Source organism: Panthera onca, chromosome A2, assembly GCF_046562875.1.
Source record: "Panthera onca isolate mPanOnc1 chromosome A2, mPanOnc1 haplotype 2, whole genome shotgun sequence".
Taxonomy (NCBI): domain Eukaryota; kingdom Metazoa; phylum Chordata; class Mammalia; order Carnivora; family Felidae; genus Panthera; species Panthera onca.
This window is the reverse complement of record NC_138340.1, coordinates 26556986-26574324: the sequence shown is the minus strand read 5'-3', so window position 1 is coordinate 26574324 and position 17339 is coordinate 26556986. Positions and strand designations below refer to the sequence as shown.

The 17339-nt window shown below is 52.3% G+C and overlaps 1 protein-coding gene and 1 long non-coding RNA gene across 8 annotated transcripts in view; one reads left to right on the top strand and one right to left on the bottom strand.

The window, feature by feature from the left end:
• FAM3D (FAM3 metabolism regulating signaling molecule D) overlaps window positions 1–17339 on the top strand; it is a 34645-nt gene that overhangs the window by 13795 nt on the left and 3511 nt on the right. For 5 of the 7 annotated variants that reach the window (XM_060631437.3, XM_060631435.3, XM_060631438.2 and 2 more), the window contains 7 exons: window positions 257–307; window positions 2156–2263; window positions 4602–4622; window positions 8552–8669; window positions 10367–10425; window positions 13465–13515; window positions 17046–17130. In XM_060631437.3, coding sequence (XP_060487420.1) covers window positions 295–307; window positions 2156–2263; window positions 4602–4622; window positions 8552–8669; window positions 10367–10425; window positions 13465–13515; window positions 17046–17130 — 455 coding nt within the window. In that variant the 5' untranslated portion in view covers window positions 257–294. Of the gene's footprint in view, window positions 1–254; window positions 308–2155; window positions 2264–4601; window positions 4623–8551; window positions 8670–10366; window positions 10426–13464; window positions 13516–17045; window positions 17131–17339 lie in introns of all 7 variants that reach the window. The other 2 variants (XM_060631443.3, XM_081794957.1) reach the window with 2 other exon arrangements.
• LOC144615699 (uncharacterized) overlaps window positions 9067–17339 on the bottom strand; it is a 110898-nt gene continuing 102625 nt past the window's right edge. The window contains exon 3 of the long non-coding RNA XR_013554180.2: window positions 9067–10377. This is a non-coding gene — a long non-coding RNA (uncharacterized LOC144615699). The remainder of the gene's footprint in view (window positions 10378–17339) is intronic.

Here is a 17339-nt window from a genome sequence, read left to right as displayed (position 1 = left end):
AGACAGTGGCTGGCAGACTTCACCTTCCTCCACTGGCCAATGTCTGCACCAAAAAAGACATGCTGAATTGAATAAAGTTCTAGGGACAAAAGTGAAGGAGATGTGGAGGCAGAGAGGGAACAGATGGCAGATGGTGAGGAACCAAACCGAAAGGTCTGTGATCTCCTCTGTTCGAGGTACCTGTCCCTAATTGTCAGCCTTATTTGTTTTCAGACCCCAGGTGCCAGTTTCCAATTTGATTTCCTTCTCTCCACAGGCTAACACTGACCCCAAGCCACTCCTCACCTGGACAAGATGAGAGTGTCAGGTAGGGTCAGGCTCTAAGGATTCTTAGGCTCAAGGCTGAGGTCTGAAATCGATTTGGGAATCATTTTTCGATCAGCAGTGCAGGCAGTCCTAGACTCCCAGGTTGTTTGGCCATATGTGCTCTCAAATGGTCAGGCCAGAATTCCAGGAGGAAACCCATCCAGGGGGAGCCTGGAAGAGGGGAAAAGGAGACTTCCTGCCTCTAGGCTGAGGGACCAGAGAAGCTTGGCACGATGACCCCATCTGGCTGGGATCACAGGGAGTGACCCTGTTTTGGAAATATCTGATCCTGGTAGGAAATTAGGGACAAAATATTTGTCTCAAGGAGGGCTATTCTAGAATCCTCACATCACGGGGCTGGGCACAAGGAGTAGCCTTTGCCTTCTCATCCACGCCCTCATGCTATACTCTGTACAAATAGGGAAACTGAGGCACCAAGTAAGAAATGGACACAATTCATCCATATTCCCAAACAGCTGTGGGGAAGAGCACAAATTTTAGAGTTAGCTTACTTCCCTGGGTTCAAACCCTACCATTGTCACTTACCAGCCAAGTGACCAGCTTACTTCCCTGGGTTCAAACCCCACCGTTGTCACTTACCAGCCAAGTGACCACCTCTCTGAGCCTCAGTTTCCTCATCTGTAAAATGGGGATAGTCAATAGTATGTAACAGAGAAGTTTATTGTGAGGATGAACTGAAATAATGTATGTAAAAGCTGTTCTCCTGGTGCCCTAACAAAATGACTGTATAATACCCAGGGAGAATTCTGGGTGCCTACAGTCACACTGCACCCCAGAAGATGAGGGACTCCCACAGACCTGAGCCCTGCCCCCCAGGATCCAGGGAGTCTTCTCCCCTACCCCCAAGTAGCCAGAAACCAGCATGAGACCACGGAGTTGACTTCAGGGCCACATGGAGGTCAGGGGTGGAGCTAGAGAAACGTGGCCTGATGACAGCAGGGCCACTAGGGTCCCTGAGCTGGGAGGCATAGTAGAGCCTGCTTCTAACCCTCATGGGAGAGTAAGGGAAGAGACAGGACACGGAGCTCAGAGGGGTGGGGGGTGGGGGTGGGGGTCTGTCCTGTGCGTGGGGTTGCTCCCCACTGATGCGGAAGCCATCTGGCCACGAGGCCAGGGAAGCCGTGGCAGCAAGGCCATGTGTATTTCTATAGACAGCATTGTGTGGTTATTTGTGGTGGCTTTCAGGGGGAGTGATGGAAAGTGTGGGAGGCCGGCCCCAAGCCACCCTGGAGGCTGCCTACCAGGGACAACTGTCACATCCCTCCCGACAAGCTGCAGGCTCAGAGGCAAGGGTGTTGAACCATGTTCACTCTGACTGAGGCACTCCTACCCAAAGAGCCTGAGGTCCGCCCAACATCACACAGCAGCACCGGCCGCCTGGGGCCCTGGACGCAGCCTTCCCACGTCCGGCCGGGAGGCTCGCCTCTTAGGGCTGTCTGCAGTAGAAGTTGCCTCCTGCTTTCACAACACACCTCTCCAGCCTCCAAAGTGCAGATTCCAGGCCTCACCCTCAATGATTCTGTCTCTGGATGGCTAAGCGGAGCCCCAGAAGGTGCATTTCTACCTTTTCCTCCCAGTGGCTTCACTTTGGGAAATATTGCCATGTAATCTTGTAGCGTGATCTCACCACTTGATCACTGCGTGGATTCACACGTGGTCTCACCACGTGGTCCCCTGAACCGGTCCAAGGTGTGGGCCTTGATCTGGAGCTACAACACAGGGTCCCTCAGTGGGGTCCCGTGGCATGGTCTCACTGTGGGGATTTGGTAAGACTCTTGCTATCTGGCCTTGTGATGTGGCTTCATGGCAGCATTTCCTTGCTCTGCAGGTGTGCTTCGCTTCCTGGCCCTCGTCTTTGCCCTGGTCTCCACATGGATCTTTATTCGCAGCTACATCAGCTTAAACGCGAAAACTATCCGTCTGCCCCGCTGGCTGAGTGAGTGGGGCCCACTCCTGGGGGGTAGGGCCTATGGACCAGGACGGGGCCAAGGATATATTCCTCCCTCTGTCCGTGGGTGGCCCAGGAGATGGGCCACCAGATATGGCATGGTGTGGGCTGCCTTTGGGATCCCAGCCTTTGTGGGGGTGGAGGCTGTCGGGAAGGCTGGAGCCCACGGGGAACATGGAAGTGTTCCGAGGCCCTGGCCAAAACACGCACCTACATCAAGGGGTCATTTTGGAAATGTGATTCCAAGAAGAAAGAGGAAAGAGAAGGAAGGACAGAGGGAGGAAGAAAAGAAGGAAGGAAGGAGGGAGGGAGAGAGGGAGGCCAAGAGGGAGAAAACTGAGCATTGTGGCTTCCAGCTGTAGCTGCTTTCCTTCTGCCCAGGACACTCTTTCTGCACATCTCTCTGCAGCCAGCTCCTTTCAGACTTCAGGTCTCTGCTCAGATGTGACCTCCTCAGAGAGACCTTTCCTGCACACCCCAGCTGCAGCCACACCCCCTTGTCCTACTTTTGCCTCTCATGTCAGCCCGTTTCCTTTAGAGCTTCACCAGTGTTTATTTACTTGTCTACTTGGTCGTTGCCTATCACCAGCCCCTAGAGTGTCAGCTTCCTGAAGGCAAGGATTTTATCTTGTGTACATCCATTTCTCTAGCACCTGGTGCAGAGCAGATACTCAGTAAACATTTGATGAGTGAAAGAAAAATGAATGGATGGATGGATGGATGGATAGGTGATGGATGGTGGGTAATGAATGAATGACAGATGGGTGGATGGATGGATGGACGGGTGGATAACAGATGAGTGGATGATGGATGGGGGGGATGATGGATGAGTAAGTAATACCAGTTACCTACATGAATAATCTCATATAATCTGCACAAATGCCCCATGAGGTGATCCAAGATTTGGTTGTGGAGTGGACTCATACATGACCTCATGGCGTGGTGTAAGTTTCCTCATCTCCTTCTTTTCTTAAGAAACTTGCCCAAATGCTCCCTGTAGATGTCAGGAGGAATGGGAACTGTGGTCTCACAGGTCCAAATTCTTTTAAGGAAGGAGAGAAAAGGCAGCTATCTATGCCTCTGCATTTGTTCTCCTTGGATTCAGAGAATCACCTCCATTGACACAATCAAACATAATAACCTCTAGTGGCCCAGACTAGCTCACAACTTCACAGCTGTAAGAAGCCAGTCATCCCACAGAGGAGTCTCCGAGATCCCTCACCTCATACACTTCTTGTCAAGCATGGCTCACACCCATGTCAAGATGATTTATATAGATTCATGGTGGCCAACATGTCCCTGGACACTGCTTTCATACAGATTGACTTGGCTGTACCGACAGCCTGGGAAGGGATGGGCCCAGGTCAGTACAGGAGGCTCAGAGCAGGAGTGGAGATCAGGTGTGTCCTCTAGAAGAGACAGCCCAAGCCTGAGGTGAGAAAGAGAACAGTGTTTGAAAGGAAACCCCAGGGGCACCTGGGTGGCTCAGTCAGTTAAGTTTCCGACTCTTGATTTCAGCTCAGGTCACCATCGGTTGTGAGATTGAGCCCTTTGTCGGTCTCCATGCTGACAGCACAGAGCCTGCTTGGGATTCTCCCTTTCTCTTTCTCTCAAAATAAAGAAAATAAACTTGAAAAAAAGAAAGAAGGAAAGAAAGAAAGGATACCCCAGAACTCAGCTACCTGAGGTAAATCAATACCTCCAACCAACAATCATGGAGCAACTATTCCGTGTTAGGTCCCAGGGACCTAACATGTGGCCCCCACTCATGGTCTGAGTTGGGGAGACAAACAGACTTAATTACAGAATACACAGAAGTGCATTAACGTGATCCAGAGTCTCGAGAAATGCTTACGGTGACAGAAAATGTCACCAGTGGGAACAGTGGTCATTGAAAACCATTAATGTTCAGCCACTGAAAGACAACATTCATTGTCTTCAGGGGTTCCTAGCCTGGCTGCACACACCCCACCTTATTATTTAATGCATTAATATAGAAGCACATATATTACCACAGCACAAATTTATTTTTTAATGTTTTATTTCTGTATTGATATACAGTTGGTTTCCTTTCTAATCTATTTTATTTTATGCATTTAATAACATGCTCTGTTAGAGTAGGAAGTGCTGTGTGTGTGTGTGTGTGTGTGTGTAAAGGGGTAGCAGTGGCAAGTGAGCAAGGGCTCCCTGAAAGGGCGGGACATCCTGCAGGGGAGGAGGATCCCTTGGCCAGGCCAATGCCATGCCCCACACCCCACACCCCAGCCTCCAGCAGGGAGCACCCAAAGCACTTCCTCTCTAACCAGATCTGTCTTCTCTCCGGCAGGTTTGGTCACCAAGGAGATCCGTGAGTATCACCCCAGCCCTGCCTTTGCTTTAGGGTGAGATGTCCCAGGGCTGCTATTCCTGGCCCTGCAGGTCCTGGAAACATCTTTGTGTCCAGAGTCTGCCCAGCTCTCTCCTCCCATGGCCCAATGTTGCCTTCCGAAGCCCCTGAGCCTTGTGGCCCACTGATAGATTCTCAACTCTATGGCTCAACTCTCCCTTCCCCAGTCCCCTCGCCCTGCAGTCTGGATTGCCTCCCCGTCATGGCACTTGGCCGAGCACAGCCGCCTCCCCACTGGGCCCCTGGGCCAGAAGATGGGGGCTGTGCTTATTATCATCATGCAGGGACCCCAGGCTTGACTCACAGTTCCTGTTACCAAGTATGAGGGGCCATGTCGGGCACTACAGAGGCCCCCAGGGGCAAACAGAAGTGGGTGTTGATTGTCTGTTGGGGTAGAAGTGCCAAACATGCCAAGAGAGATGGGGCAAAGTGTTCTGGGCTCCAGGAGGGCTGCCCCCTTCCAATGAGATGGGGTCATGGAAGGCATCAGAGAAGAGGGAATGGCAAAGGCCTAGAGGCAGGAATGTGTGGGGCTGCAGGGGAGCCCATGGCTGAGGCCCCAAATGTGGGACACTGCATACATCTGAGCAGGGCTTTGGCCAGGACCCAAGCTCCCGAAGAGTAGAGAAGGTGGGAGTAAGGACAGTAATGATGATGATAATAGTACCATGATGGAAGGCCTACTATGTGCCAGACCCCATGTTCAGAGCTTTACAGGCATCTCCTGCAATCCTCACCACAGCCTTGTGTGGGTGCTGTATAATCATCCTCATTTTACAGATGGGCAAACTGAAACTCATAGAAGTGAAATCTCTTGGCCAAAGCAACACAGCTGTATGTGGTGGTCCAGAGCCCATGGTCTCAACACCTCCTTGCGAGAGGCAACATCCCCAGGCCCACCTTCTTGCACCTCGACATAGTAGTGACTGAAGAGGGACGTGGTTCCAGGAACAGAATTTTGACTGAGAAGGACAGAAGAGCCCCGGTGCACTGTGGGATTACAGAGAGCAAAGACCGTATGGACCAACACAAACCACTTGCCCCACACCCTCAACTCCATTGACCTGAAACTTCCTGAGTCACATCCTGCAGTAGACACAGTGTCACGACACCTTGGTCCAAACGCTCAGGTGTCACCTGCTAGAGGATGGCAAATCCAGGCCCACGTGCTGCCTCCCGCCCTGCCCGCTCCCCTGGTCGACATGACCGGTCAATCCCAGCACCTTCTCCCTCCAGGCCCACAGGCAGCCTCTACAGCTTTATCATTAAGCCTCTAACAGCAGATTCACTGACATTAAAGAGAAAAGCTATTTGACAACCCTGATCTAAACCAACTCCCAATTTTACAGTCAGCAAAGGTAAAGGGAGAGACTTCTGGCAAGTCGCACCGCAGATTACTGAAGAGTAGCCCACAGTTCCTGACTGCTCCCCTTCCAGGGCTGAGCTCCATGACCACACCAACAGCACTAGGGGTTCCCAGAGGGCTCGGGCCTCAGGGTTTGAGGCGGCTGGTGGGGGCAACCTCCGAGCCCAAACCCAGAGAGCAAATCCCCTGCCTCCCGGTGGCTCAGACCCCTGGACATCATCCCTTTCATCCAGTAGCTTGACTGTGAAGGCTGGATGGTCAGAAAATCAATTCCAGAAAAGCCTGCTTAAGCCAGCCTGTTGACATCAGGTTTATCAGACTTAGCTGCAGTTGATTAGGCTCTGGGCACACTCTAGGGTGGTGGCCGGGGCCTGGAACAATCCCTCCAGCATAGGTGAGAACCTCTCGTCTCAAGAGTAAACTGGCCTTCCCATGAGGGGCCCGGGGGCCAGAGGTTGGGCCCCAAGACTCATAGGAGAGGAGGACCCCTCCCCCGCCTCATCCTCAGCCAGCCCCGCAGGCAGGTACTAGGCCTCTTGAGAAGGGTCCCCTCCAGGAGGTGGGGAAAGGGAGTCGGGTCCACGTCTCCAGCCCTCTCTGTCCTGAGTCACAGGCCTGGACAGCCCCTTGTGGGTGTCTCCATCCCTGGCCCTCACTCTGGGGACAATGTCCTGGTTTGAGCTCTGGGTGTGTTGAAACTCCGGGTTGGGGCAGGGGGGCAGGGCAGGGAGCCTAGGACAGGCATTGCACTCAGACCTCCAGGGCTGCCCACTAGGCGTGTGAGCTGAAATGCAGCAGGGCACCCTGGGGTGGGTGGCATTCTCTCCTAGGAAGGAGCACATTTACTTACTTAGAGGTGTCATGGGCTTGCCAAGCCTTGTGCCAGTGGGTTGTGTCTCCTCCGGAGGGGCCTTTTGCCCTGATACACATAAAGGCTCCCTCTAGGCTGCCAAGGGCCCTGGAGCCCCTAATCACCCTGCCCACATGCTCCATGGGTTTATTCAGTGAATATTTATTGAGTGCCTACTATATGCCAGGCACAGGAGTTACAGGCACAATTTAACAAGATAATCAATGTAAAGTGCTTGCCACAGTGCCCAGCACGCAGCAAGCCTTCGGCATGTGCCAGCTTCTCCTAGGAAGCCTGTGGGTTTGCTCCAAGCAGGCACTGCCATAGCTCAGCTAGATGCCTGGCACAGGGCTGAAGGAGAGGGGCTGCCCAATCACCGCCTTCCTTTTGCAGGTGAACTTTCTCTAAGTCCGTGTTTACCCAGCCCTCCCTAAAGGTATTTTCCTGTCAGATGGTATTAAAAAAACAAAAACACAAGGCATTAATATAAATTAAAGCCTGCCAGGCTGAAAGCACAGGTGACGGATGTCCCAGCTCACAAAGGGTCGATTGAGGCCCGAGTGGCTCAGCGGCTGTGTTTGGGGGTCCTGTATACATTTCCTGCCTTTCACACCCTCCCTGGGTTTGCCCTCTGAGGCCCACGCGGGGAAGGCACAGGTCTTAATGGCAGCCACAATAATCAGAGGTGCCACGTACTGAATTCTCAGTGGATTCTAAGCATGGAGTGAGAGAGGACCAGAACCACCTGCCTGTTCCTTATTGTATCCCAGGGCCTGGCCCATAGTAGGTGTTCAGTATGATCACTAAATGAGTGATAAGAAGAATACCCAGGGGCGCCAGGGTGGCTTAGTCGGTTAAGCGGTTGACCCTTGATCTCAGCTCAGGTCATGATCTCATGGTTCGTGGTTTCGAGCCCCACATCAGGCTCTGCACAGACTATGCTCACAGCACAGAGCCTGCTTAGGATTCTCTCTCTCTCTCTCTCTCTCTCTCTCTGTCTCTCTCTCTCTCTCTCAAAAATCAGTAAATAATTAAAACAAAGTTTTTCAAAAAAAGAAGACTACCCAATATGTCTTGAGCCTCAACCTGTGCCCACTTATTCCTCACAAGAACCCAGTGGGAAAGGCACCCTATTTATCCCATTTCACAGATAAGAATGTTGATACGCAAGGAAGTTGAAGACTCGGGAACCTGGCTGGTGAGGCGTCCTACCCACCATGCTGGGGCCCCCAGGAGGTTGCCAACAGGGGGCCTCTGGGAGCTCAAAAGGCTGCTGTGGCCCTAGAGAGAGGTTCTCAAGAGAACCCCTTCATCACAGCGACCCTGGTAATAACCAGGGTGGTAATTAACCACCACTCGTTCCTCCACACTAGTTCTGGGGGTGCTGTGTGCTGAGTCAGGCACTGGGCTGGGGCTAGAGCTGCCATGGGAACCCCGAAAATGAATTCTAGGGTGGTCAGACCACACGACCAGTGTCCTGTGTCTTTGACGGGGACTGTTGGAGGCATCATGGGAACACAGGGGCAAACCCCCCAGACTCGGGCCGTCAGCAAAGGCTCCTTGGGGAGGAGGCCTCTGAGCTCAGTCCTGCGCCTGATCCCGGGCCCCTCCCCCTCCTCCTCCTGGGTCCCTTCCTGAGCTGCTAATGCTAAAGTTGTTCTGTTCCCTCAACAGCAGTCATGAGGGCCAAGTGTGGCCTCGCTAAGCCCTGCCCAAAAGAGTTCTTCGCCTTTAAAATCAGCAGCGGGGCTGCTAACGTCGTGGGCCCTACCATGTGCTTCGAAAACCAAGTGTAAGTGTCTTGTGTTTTTTTTTTTTCTTTCCATTCACTCATGCATTCATTCACAAAGTCAGAAGCTGCGAGGGCAGGCCCTGAAAGCAGCCCATACCTTCCACTGGCTTCCTTTTTTTTTTTTTTTTTTTTTTTTTTTTAAATTTTTTTTTTTTTTCCAACTTTTTTTTTTTTTATTTATTTTTGGGACAGAGAGAGACAGAGCATGAACGGGGGAGGGGCAGAGAGAGAGAGGGAGACACAGAATCGGAAACAGGCTCCAGGCTCCGAGCCATCAGCCCAGCGCCTGACGCGGGGCTCAGAGCCTGACGCGGGGCTCGAACTCACGGACCGTGAGATCGTGACCTGGCTGAAGTCGGACGCTTAACCGACTGCGCCACCCAGGCGCCCCCCACTGGCTTCCTTTTACTCTGGGTGGATGAGTCACAAATAACAATAGTCCCAGCAGCATCTCCATCTGCCAGCACCTTGTGAGATGCTTTGTGGCTTCATCTCATTCAATCCCCCAACACTCCCAGAGGTGGGACTATAATTGATGAGGAAACTGAGGCTCAGACAGCATTACCCAGCTAACTGGTGGTAAAGTCAGGATTTGAACTCAGGTCTGTGTGATACCCAGACTGCTGGGCTTCCTATAAAGGGGGATGCCTCTGGGGAGGTTCAAAGTCAAGATCTAGGCACCAAAGTTCAGATGCAGCAGGTGCCAAGACTTCTACTTAGGTTCAAGAGAAATACTGTGTACCCATTATCCAAGCCAGGTAGTAAAGGCCCTGGGGACGGTAAGTTTATCCTACTAAAGAAGCCAGACACAGATGTTTTAGTCAGGTTTCTGAACCAAACTCCAACTCAGGCAAAACACAGAACTTAGTGGTTCATATATACAAAAGGCCAGAGACAGCGGGCTTCAGGACCAGCTGGATCCAGGGGTTCAAACCACGTCATCAAGGGTCCCTTTCATACCATCTTTAGTTCTGTTCTCCTCTGTTAGATTCAGTTTTTGGGACATGAGAATGGGCTGCTTCATGTAAAGGAGGGAGGCCACTGGTTGGCTGGCATATTAGCCCAGGCTGGCACCCCACTGGGAAGACAGCTTTCTCCCACCCAAATTATCCCTGCAAAAGGCCCAAGACTGAGTTTCATTGGCTGGCCTGGGTCACATGCCCATACCAGGCTCAATCACTGTGACCAGGGGCACAGTATGCTCTATTTGTCCAGACCTGGGAGACTGAGTCCCAAGAACTACCTGGTCTGAGAGTACAGGACAGTTTTCCCAAGAGAGCCAGAGGACTGGGGTGTGGATGCTGGGCAGGTAGGGCCACAGCTGGGCTCTACGCAGTGATCCCTGGCTGCAGGACAGCAGCAATGTTCTGGGTTCTGCCTTCTTCCCAGCAGCCAGGCTTCACTGCTTGGGGAGGTAGCCTGGTCCCACCTCCAACACCTCAGAGCCCCAGGCAGGGACCTTCTCTCTTTTCTGAGCAGACTGTTCTGGTCCAAACATGCCATGAGAATTCCTCAGAGAATCCAGCCCACCGCTTGTTTCCAGGAGAAAACAGATGGCCCAAATTATTCTGTGTGCTTCCTGATGCTTCTGCAGAGTGCCATGTGGGCCCTCTCGGAGTTCCCGAGTCACAAAAGCAGAGTGTTCGTTCCACGTTTGGGCCCAACTGTTGTATTTTGTTTCTCTTCTTCTTTGTCAGGATCATGAGTCCTGTGAAAAACAACGTGGGCAGAGGCCTGAATATTGCCCTGGTGAACGGTGAGCTGCTGACCTATCCCCCAGACAGCCCCCTCCATGCTCTTAGGACTGGGGCGGGGGCGGGGGGAGGTAGTTACACATTCATTCAACCAACACTGGCTCAGCTCCTACTACACACCTGGGGCCATCCAGCAGCGCTCCAGAGGGAAAGCCCATGGGACAGAAGGTCTAAAAGACCTGGTCCCACCCACCAGAGTCTTGACCAGGCCCCCACCGTGAGCAACTATCCCAGGAAGATACACTTCTCCTATGAAACATAAGCCCATCCTCAAGGCCCATCCATGCGGCCTAAGCCAACACACATGAAACCCTGAGGGACAACCAACAACAATGTGAGATCATGAGCTGATTGCACACCTTCATTCACTCATTCATCAAATACTGTCAGCAGCTACTGTGGGCCAGGCCCTGTACAGAAGCACTAGGGGTCAGCCATGAACTAGAAGGACAGGTCCTGGCCTGTCCATGGAGTTGACAACCACTACAATGTGGTGAACATCTATGAAGGAGGAGGAAGCACAGCTCTGAGAACTGGGACATACAGCTGGGGATGGGGGTAGTCAGGGGAGGCTTCCAGAGGGAGGTGCTGGTCAGCTGAGGCCTGAAGGATCGTGGGGGTTGACCAGGGAAAAAGTGGGGGAGGCTCCTTCGAGGCAGGGGCAACACTGTACAGGAAGCAGAGAAGGGAGAAGCGGGGAAGAGGGCTTGGGGGCCACACAGGGTCTTCCTGGCTACACAGAGAAGCGGGCAGGATGACAGGTACAGATGGGGAGGCAGGCAGGGCGAGAGGATGAAGGGCTAAGCCTTCTACTAAGAAGTGTGAGCTTGAAGCTAAAGTCAATAGGGAGCCTCAGAAAGGCTTTGAGGAGGGCATGAGGGTCCAGCCCTGCATTCCAGAAACTTCCTTCCAGCTTGGAGCAGGGAGGCTGGGGGCAAGGAGACCTGGAGGAAGGCCCACAGCCTTACTACCCTGCATCTCCAGCAGGAAGACCAACTTCTAGCCATGCCTGAAACAGGGACACATTTCAGGAGGGGTGGGTTTACAGGGGTGGAGTAAGGACCAGGTGGTCTGCCCCAGCCAAGACCCTCCTCTCTCTCTGCCTCTGGCTCTTAGATGGAGAGCGCAGGCCATTTCCCTGAATCTAAGAGCTACTTCCTGGGACAAAGGTCAGGGCAGGTGGAAAAAAGGGCACAGCAGATGCTCCGGAAGGAAAAGGTCAAGCTTGTGTGTGTCATGACCACATGAACACACTTAGGAAGTGACAGGGTAGGATGGGACTCCTAGGGAGACATTCCCCTTCTGCCAAGAAATCCTGCCGAGTCAGGGGAAAGGTCAAAGCCTAAAGCAAAAATGGAGCCTCACCCAGAGTGGGAGGTCAGAAGGCAGCCCAGGAAAAGCGGGGCCTGGGAGGGGCAGGAGGCCAAGCAGGGCACGCCTCCTCCAGTCTTGAGAAGGAGAGCAAGACCTGACTCACTGCATTGGTGGCCGCTTCCTACAGGGAGGGCATGCCGGCAGATGACTGTAGGGGTCTCAGTCTACAGGGCCTGTTTCACCTAATCTCCACACACACCCCCACCCCTCACCCCAGTGGGAAGGGCAGGAACTGGCCCTGGCTGCAGCCCATCTGGCTGAAACCTGCTGGTTCTCTCTTCCCTGAAATGGGCCACTGCAAGAGACAACCTCTATGACTAGTGTCCAATGAGACAGGCTTAGCTTGGGGCCTCCCTCTCCTCCCCTCACAAAGCCCAAAGATGAACACAGGCATCAGTAACACCAAGAGCTGTTACAGAGCATTCACTATGTGCTATGTCATTCAGCCTCACCCCGATGCTAGAATGCAGCTATGGACTCTGTATGGAGGTAAGACATGGAAGTTCAGAGAGGTTAGGCAACTTGCCCAAGGTTACACAGCCAATAGATTTGAACCCGGATCTGGCTGACTCCAGGTCTTAATCACCCAGCTGAATTACTTACTTCCCTAGACTAAAATCCTCTCCAAACATCTATGTAGCACCTACTGCATGCCAGCTGCGGGGAAGTCCAACAAATCACTCTCAGGGCTTCACAGTCTCAACTGTATAATAAGCCATCAAAAAGATCGGTAAGTATTGGTAGTTCTCAACCTTTTAGGGAGCAGAGATTCCTTTAAGAAACTTCAGTCTGCACCTTTTCCCCCTAATTCCAGAAAAATCCACAAACGCACATGATCATAGTTTCATGTGTACATAGACCCCTCCCCCCCTTCCAAGGACCCTACACTAGTGGCTCTGAGAGTCCAGTAAGGGCTGCACTGTGAGCTCCCCCACCCAGCAGGAGAGCCTCCACTACCCAGGCCCCTGTCCCCACCCTCTTCCCGGATCCACAAGCTAACGCAAGGGGGAAGGGACCAGGGGTGAAAACGTAGATCTGCCATCCCCTCTGCAACACCCCCATCTAGTGGCGGAGCGTGAGAACTGCGACTTCCCCAGAACACCTGGTTTTCTGTAGGACTTGGACCCTTTGCAAAACCCACAAACGCCATTCAGATTACTAGACTCCGAGCACTGGGTACAGTTCAGCCCACGGCAAGTCCCTTTGCCTTCTAGAGTCGGAGGACTCAAATTACAGGTTTCCTGTTTAGGTAGGAATAATGATGACGGATGTAGTTCTTTTTATTACTATTTTCCAGCTGAAATTTATCTTGTTGTGTTTACTACCTATTTGAAGTACATCTTGCTTAGTTCCCATAGCCCATTTTTCAGATGCAAAAATTGAGGTCCAAATACTAAGTGGTGCATTAGGAAGTGGCAAGGCAAAACACAGACCCAGATTAGCTGGATACCGTTCGATTCCAGAGATCCTCCACCATTGTGTTCTTGTACCTCTCAGATCAGCCCAAAGGTTAGTGGGCACCTACTTAGCGCTGCATGCTTTCCACAGGACCTGATTTTACTCCATTATTATTCTATTTTTAGACCTTAAAGAGTAACCATTTTCTGCAAAACGATAGGCAGGATGACACATTCCAGGAAATCACAGTTTTGCTCTCTCATCCCTAGGAACCACAGGAATGGTGCTAACACAGAAATGCTTCGACATGTACTCCGGAGGTAGGCACCTCTCTGTTGGCACTGAGGTCACAGGGTGGGCTGAGCCGCTTCCTGTGGCAAGAGAGCCATGGGGTGTTAAGACGCTTGGCTCTGGTTTCCGCAGGAAACAACCAGAAAGAAGCATGGTGGGGGTGGGACGCCATCCTGCTGTCTTTGAAACTCCTCTCCTGGATGCAGAGCCTGAGACAAGGATTCAAGGGCAGCGGTTGACTTGGAAGGAGGTGACCTCAGAAAATATCAGCGGGAAGTGAGACAGGGAAAGGAAGATAGCCAGTGCGATGTGTCATCAAGCTGAACGCTGCGGGCAACTGGAACTCAGGAGCCAGTGTCCAACACATGCCTCAGAGAGGTCTCAAGGGGCAAGGGAGCTGGGGTGCTCCCGCCCCTAATTCCTTGGCACTTCCCACACTTCTGGCCTGCCCCAGGGCACAAAGGAAGGTCTGGAGGTGGGAGAAGACCTTCAGGCAAAGATATGCCGGTGCTGGCAGGTGGAGGCCAGGCATGTGTGCCCTGAAGTGCTTAGGGCAAGGACATACGGCCTAGTTTGCTCTGCTGGGTGAAGAGTATTATATTTTAAGGCTGCAGGGTCTCCACTGGGCCCAAGGACAGGACAAGGCCTCCCAAGGTCCAGAAAGGATATCTCTGAGGCTCCAAGCTCTCTGCATCTTTCTACAGACATCTTTTCTTCTCTCTGTGCACAGGCATGCTTTCTGAACCTCTCTGTACATGTAGCCACCCCACTGTCCTCCTTGCCTTATAGGACACTGACCTACCTGGGCTGAAATTTCCCACCAGCAGCTTCCTCGCCCACAGGCTGACTGGCAAAGCCATGGTGGGGGCAGGACTCTCACCCAACAATCCCGATATCTTCCAAAACATGGTGGAATAAGTCCCAGACCCAATATGCCACCCACTGCCCAGCTGGCAACCCACCTCCCTCCCTCTGACACAGGAGCCTCAATAGGAACTGGAAAAGCAGCTGAGCGGCCCCTTGCAGGCAGCAGGAGTCCTGGTCCTGCAAAAGCCGGTTTTCATCAGGATAGGTGAACTGAGCTCACCCCCCCTTCTCAGAGCCCAGCTCAGCTAGGCTACCCTCCCCTGTGCCTGCAACCTCAGGGCCCAGCTCCAGGCTCGGGCCTCACTCCCCTACTGTGCCCACCTAACCGCACAAGCCCAAGAGGAGACAAAGCCAGGCAGCAAGAAAGTGGGAAGCCCTCTTGGCCTTGCAAAAAAAGGAGGCATTGAAATGGGAGTCTGGTGCCCGAAGTCACAGCTGCGAATGTTTGCAAGGTAACCACACTTAGAGACGCGAGCCGGCACCCTGTCCTGTGCCCAGGGCTTCAGAGGATCCCATGGGTCCTATGATGGCCATCCTCCACCTGAGTCCCACCTCTCAGGTAGGGTCTGCAAGGCCAGAGGAGGTGCCGACTGGAAGCCTGCATCAGGGCCCACGCAGACGTCTTCGAGGTGTGACCCCCTTGGGCAGAAGCCACAGATACACCTTTAGGACTGAAGGTTGGCCAGGGCCTGGCAGTTTCTGGAGGGGAGGGTGGTGTGGACAGAGCTTCGAACAGCAGACTGGGGGTGTCCACATGCAGGCACGCAAGTCCCCTCCTGGTGTGGGACAGAGCTAAGACAGGGGTGAGAAGAACGTGGGGTAGACTATTGGCTGAGGGCCAGAGGATGTCATTTGTTCTCTGTCCAGGACCCCCCCAGGTGTTCAGGGTAGCCGGGGGCCAGGTTTATGGACAAGGTCCAGTCTCTGGAGTCAAAGACTTCAGGGTGAGGCAATGACACCTCTTGAACTTCAGTTCTGTCATCTGTAAAATGGAGGGAATACACAGTGTCCACTTCATGAGACTGACATGGGGATTGAATGGTAACCCACACTAATCAGTGGGAGGGGCCCTGCCTGGCTGGAGAAAGGACCTGGGGGGCTCATTCAGTGTTCTCCCTTCCCTTCCCTTCTCCCTCACTCCATCCACAGGACTCAGAAGCAAGGAGGTCATTGTCAGAATGAAAAGGGGGAAAAAATAACTTAAAAAAAAACTAAATTTTATATTGCCCTATTGTCAAGTTGAATGTAACCATGACTGACAGGGACCCAAAAACAGAAGCATTTGAGGACAGGTTGTGGTCATGGACTACACAGACCTCTGTGTTACTGAGCTGGTTGACAGCTGACCTTGGCTTTCAGGACTTGATTCTTCCCCTAGGTCCAAGGGATCCTCAGGGAATATAAGAACTGGCTTGTCTTCATGGGCATGGACCTATGGGTGGAGTGGCCATACAGGGCCCTGTGCTTAGAGCGAATTCAGGTTTGGTTTGATGCTCTAGTTTTGCCATCTTGAAATTCTTAATATTTTTTTAACAAAAGTCTCCTTGTCTTTTTTAAGATTTTATTTTTCAGTAATCTCTATGCCCAGCGTAGGGCTCAAACTCACAACCCAGAGATCAAGAGTCACATGCTCTACCGACTGAGCCAGCTTGGTGCCCCAAAAGGCTCCACATTTTCGTTTTGCACCGGCCCCCCAAAATTATGTTACAGATGCTGCTAAGAATTGCAGTTCCATTATAGTGCACTTTCTGTATGCCCGAGAGTCATCATCACATTTGCTCTTTACAAAAATTCTCTGGGCAGTGCTACTGATCACCCTTGTGTGACAGATACAGCCCTGATTTTCCCACTAGGCCAGTCTTGTCCATACTTCTTCAGCCATTCAAGAGCCCCTTGCATACTTTATGCCATGTCCAGGGTACCGTCTGAATTGTTAGTATTTTCCTTTGAATCAGCTCACTTTTTTAACCTAAATAATCTTAAAAAGGAACCTATATCGCTGCCATAAGTTATCACTTTTTATGCAGCAAAGATGGCCATAAAGATAAGCTCCAGCTGGGTGCTGATCCCTCCCCAACGTGCTGCAGCTAGGCCTGTCTCTGTTAAATGCACAGATTTTGCACCTGCAGTGCGGTGTTCAAGATGCAAAGGGAAGCTTGCTCTTTGGTGTAAGCTGGGATCTGTAGGACACTAATGTTCTCTCTCAGTGACCCGAGTTGCCTGTGGTCCAGTGGGTCTATCCTCTAAAGTCAGGACAGACAAGTTAGGTGGTTAACTAGTGTAGAAGGAGGTGGCGGAGGGTATGCAAAGAGCCCAGAGATGTTGAGAGATGATTTCTTAGGGGCCAAAGACCTCCATACCTTGGGTGTAGGTCCCCAAGGGCCCTTAGGGCAATGTCTCTCACTTATGGCTGCACATCTGAATTGCCTGTGGAATTTTTAAATTCCAATGTCCACGCTTAACCACCTGAATGAGGCTACCCTTGCTCTGTGCACGTTGCTCTCCCCTGGACAAGGGCTGCAGAGAGCTCCACCCCGGATGCCACCTCCTACCGGCCCCAGAGCTTCAGACGGAGCTCAGTGTCAGCCTGCCGCTGGCCACTCCTGGTTCATCAGAGCAGTAGCAGAGAATGAGAATGACCAGTGGCCACTTCCCCTAAATGACCAGCACCCTCCTTTCCTTCCTCCCGCAGAAGTGAAGCTGCTGGTGAAATTCCTTAAAGAAATTCCAGAAGGCGCACTCGTGCTGGTGGCTTCCTATGATGACCCAGGAACCAGGTAAGTGGGAACCTCTACCTGCCAGGCCATAGCAAACCAAATGCTTCCAAGCCCTAAGTGCCTTTTCCCACTCTCCTGCTGGCTCTATCTTCTGGCAACTTTTCCTAGGGAAATAACCAGACAAGTGTACATGTTCTAGGAGGCCCATCACAGCCTTGGTTACAACAGTAAAAAACTGGACACACTGTCCCTGTCCAATAAAGACCTAC